General features: G+C 48.6%; 1 protein-coding gene across 2 annotated transcripts in view; it reads left to right on the top strand.

Annotated features, from left to right (window-relative positions):
- The window catches only part of PQLC1 (PQ loop repeat containing 1), a 40,862-nt gene that overhangs the window by 26,643 nt on the left and 9,915 nt on the right, over positions 1–4,304 (top strand). For both annotated transcript variants that reach the window (XM_010855068.1, XM_010855067.1), the window contains one exon: positions 397–613. In XM_010855068.1, the coding sequence (XP_010853370.1) occupies positions 397–613 (217 nt within the window). The remainder of the gene's footprint in view (positions 1–396; positions 614–4,304) is intronic.

The raw sequence follows: 4,304 nt of genomic DNA, 5'->3' as shown, positions 1-4,304 counted from the left end.
CCCTGCCTGTGACACAGTGGGACAGGGACCAGCAGACTGGAGACAGTGACGGCCTGAAGGGAACCAGCAAGAGAGGGGACGTGGTCACGTGGGCCCCGCAGCCTGCCGGAGCTGCAGTGAAGCCCCGGGGCCCTCCCTGGAGAGCAGGTGGACGTGTGTGACGTGAGGCTCTTCTCTGGGCACCGTTCACCGTCCAGGCTTGCGCCGACGTCCTGGACTGGGGGCAGATATTTGTTCAAGTACCTGAGTATTCTCAGTCACATCCTCCTCACGCTGGCCTCGCCCTCCTCACTCGCATCCTCCTCACGCTGACCTCGCCCTCCTCACTCGCATCCTCCTCACGCTGACCTCGCCCTCGACCCCGCCCCCGGTTCACGTCTGTTTCTTTTGCCCTAGACTTCGACCCCCACCACTTCTGGCACTGGAGCAGCTTTGCGGACTACGTGCAGTGTGTCCTGGCCTTCACTGGCGTGGCGGGCTACATCACCTACCTGTCCATTGACTCGGCCCTCTTTGTGGAGACCCTGGGCTTCCTGGCCGTGCTGACCGAGGCTATGCTGGGTGTGCCACAGCTCTACCGCAACCACCGCCACCAGTCCACGGAGGGCATGAGGTAGGGGCAGAAATCAGATGTTCAGGTATGGCTGCTTGGTGGTCAGTTCTGCTAGGAAAGCTGCCAGCTCATGAGCAGCTTCGGTTTGCTCACTGGTCTCCTGACCTCTTGGTGTGCAAGCAGGTGAGTCTGTGTTCAGCAGGTGAGGGGAGGCCAAGAGCCTCCTGTGAAGCAGCTCACCGCGAGCCATGGATGGGGTGGGGGTCCACGGATGTTTCCAGAAGGCGGAAGGTTCAAGCCCTTTGATGCAGGAGATAACACAGCAGCTCCTTCCACTTGGCACCACCAGGAACAGGTCCAGGCACTCCCCGGTGAAGCAAAAACAGTTTATTTGCAATAACATCAGAAAGTGTAAAGTGCTTAGGAATTAACTTAACCAAGGAGGAGAAAGACCCATACAGTGAAAACTGCAGAGACACTGCCTCTCACTCATTCAAATGGTGACCGTCAGAAGAACAGCAAGCGTTGGTGAGGATGTGCAAAAATTGGAATTCTTGTGTTCTGTTCGTGGAAAGCAAAATGGTGCAGCTTCTGTGGCAAACAGTGTAGAATTTCCTCAAAATATTAAAAATAGAACTACTATGTGCTAAGTCGTTTCAGTCATGTCTGACTCTTTGTGACCCCATGGACAGTAGCCCACCAGGCTCCTCTGTCCATGGGATTCTCAAGGCAAAAATACTGGAGTGGGTTGCTATGCCCTCCTCCAGGGGATCTTCCCGACCAGGAATTGAACTGGAGTTTCTTATGTCTCCTGCATGTGACCCAGCAATTCTGCTTCTGGGTGTATAACCAAGAGAATTGAAAGCATGGTCTTAAACAGATATTGTAAGCCCATGTTCATAACAGAGCAACAACCCAAGTGTCCATCAGTGGTTGAATGGATAAGCAAAACGTGGTCCGTCCGTACAGTGGAAAATTAATCAGTCTTAACAGGAAGGAAATTCTGACACGGGTTCCAGTAGGGAAATTTGAGGACATGATGCTCAGTGGAATAAGCCAATCACAAAGGACAAATACTATGTGATTCCACTTATATGAGCTTAGAGTCGTTAGATTCATAGAAGATACTATGGCAGAAAGTGAAGAGGAACTAAAAAGCCTCTTGATGAAAGTGAAAGAGGAGAGTGAAAAAGTTGGCTTAAAGCTCAACATTCAGAAAACGAAGATCATGGCATCTGGTCCTATCACTTCATGGGAACTAGATGGGGAAACAGTGGAAACAGTGTCAGACTTTATTTTGGGGGGCTCCAAAATCACTGCAGATGGTGACTGCAGCCATGAAATTAAAAGATGCTTACTCCTTGGGAGAAAAGTTATGACCAACCTAGATGGCATATTCAAAAGCAGAGACATTACTTTGCCAACAAAGGTCCGTCTAATCAAGGCTATGGTTTTTCCAGTAGTCAGGTATGGATGTGAGAGTTGGACTGTGAAGAAAGCTGAGCCCCGAAGAATTGATGCTTTTGAACTGTGGTGTTGGAGAAGACTCTTGAGAATCCCTTGAACTGCAAGGAGATCCAGCCAGTCCATTCTGAAGGAGATCAGCCCTGGGATTTCTTTGGAAGGAATGATGCTAAAGCTGAAACTCCAGTACTTTGGCCACCTCATGCGAAGAGTTGACTCATTGGAAAAGACTCTGATGCTGGGAGGGATTGGGGGCAGGAGGAGAAGAGGACGACAGAGGATGAGATGGCTGGATGGCATCACCAACTCAATGGACGTGAGTTTGAGTGAACTCCGGGAGTTGGTGATGGACAGGGAGGCTTGGCATGCTGTGATTCGTGGGGTTGCAAAGAGTCTGACACGACTGAGCGACTGAACTGAACTGAACCATGGTGGTTGCCAGGGGCTGGAGGAGGGGAGAAGGGGGAGTTAATATTTAGTGGTTATTTATCTATAGTGCTTTTGAGTGAGTGTCTCTCTGTACAGATTTTTTAGTGACTTGTCTAAGTAGTATATTATGCGTATAGAACTTATCACATAATTGTGTCATCATTTTAGCACTTTGGATGCAGGGTAGAAACTTTACCTCCCTTGATGATATATTTAATACATTATATATTATATACATAAAATGTTCTTCTCCACTTATGATTTTCTTAACTATTTCTCTATTCATATTTAGAACATCAGATAATGTTATAATTTTTGCTTCAATCAGCATAATGCACAAAATTGAAGAGGAATAGGAAAGTGTATTGTATTTACCTTTATTTTTGCTTATGATATTCTGTCTTCCTTCCTACTCCAATATTCCTTTTCTTGTTTTTTTTTCCCCCTTGTTTTGAGAAATTTCTGAAACCAGCCTTTAAGGGTATCAGGTGGTGGCCGGTTTTTTCACTTTTCCCTCACCTGAGAATGTCTCGATACCCTTTCATCTGAAGGATGTTTCTGCTGATGTAGGATCTGGTTTGATAGTTCTTTTCTTTTAGACCTTGAAAAATGTGCCATTTCCTTCTGGTCTCCATGGGTTCTGATGAGAAAGCCATTGTCGTTTTATTGTTTTTCCCTATTGTTGTTTAGTCACTAAGTCGGGTCCAACTCTGCGACCCCATGGACTGCAGCACGCCAGGCTTCCCTGCTCTTCATTGTCTCCTGGACTTTGCTCAAAGTCACGTCCATCGAATCAGTGATGCCATCCAACCATCTCATCCTCTGTCGTCCCCTTCTCCTCCTGCCTTCACTCTTTCCCAGCATCAGGGTCTTTTCCAGTGAGTCAGCTCTTCACGTCAGGTGTCCAAAGTATTGGAACTTCAGCTTCAGCATCAGTCCTTTAAGTGAATATTCAGGGTTGATTTCCTTTAGGATTGACTGGTTGGTTCTCCTTGCAGTCCAAGGGACTCTCAAGAGTCTTCTCCAACACCACAGTTCAAAAGCATCAATTCTTTGGCGCTCTGTCTTCTGTATGGTCCACCTCTCACATCTGTACATGACTACTGGAAAACCACAGCTTAACCATGTTTCAACTTGCCAGCTCATCCGCTTGACTGATGACCTTGAGGACATGGACTGCATCCCATTGATTTCTTTCCCCAACATCTGACACAGTGTTTGGAAAATTACAGCAGTTCAGTAAATATTTGTTGAATGAACTAATGAAGGATTAAAATAGTTGATTCTCTGAGTCACTCTTGGGAAATAGGAGAACCCTTGGGGATGCATTTATGAACATGGAAAATTTACCACTGTGGGTACCTAGCCAATTGGGCTAATTCTTAGAGAATTTGTACACAGTGGCGAAAGTTGCAGAAGGCCCTAATGGGTACCACATTCCTGGTGGGTACCACGTCCCTAGTGGGGCTGCAGTGACTCATCCAGCTAAGGTGATGTTGGAAAGTTGCCTGGCCAGACCTCGGAGGTTGGGGCTGCTCTGCGGAAGTGCAGCTGCAGGCGTGGCCATCCCACTTCTGGCCTCAGTGGGATGGGGGGTGACCACGGGAGTGACAGGACAAGCAGAAGTTCCTGGCACTTGGAGGGGAGCCTGGGGAGCTGTGTGGGGGCAGGCAGTGCTGTCTGAGGAGGTCCTGACCTTAGGACGTGAGGGATGCGTGTGGTCTTGTGCTCTGTGACCGCAAGCCCCTCTCCCCTGGTGCCCACTCATTTGACTCCGCCCACCTACCTCCTGAGGGTGCTGGTGTGAGGGGTCGGGGTGCTGGTGTGAGGGGTCAGGGTGCTGGTGTGAGGGGGTTGG

The sequence above is a fragment of the Bison bison genome, unplaced genomic scaffold, assembly GCF_000754665.1.
Source record: "Bison bison bison isolate TAMUID 2011002044 unplaced genomic scaffold, Bison_UMD1.0 scf7180017864353, whole genome shotgun sequence".
NCBI classification, from domain to species: domain Eukaryota; kingdom Metazoa; phylum Chordata; class Mammalia; order Artiodactyla; family Bovidae; genus Bison; species Bison bison.
Note: the sequence above shows the minus strand (reverse complement) of the source record. Positions and strands in the feature narration are given on the sequence as shown.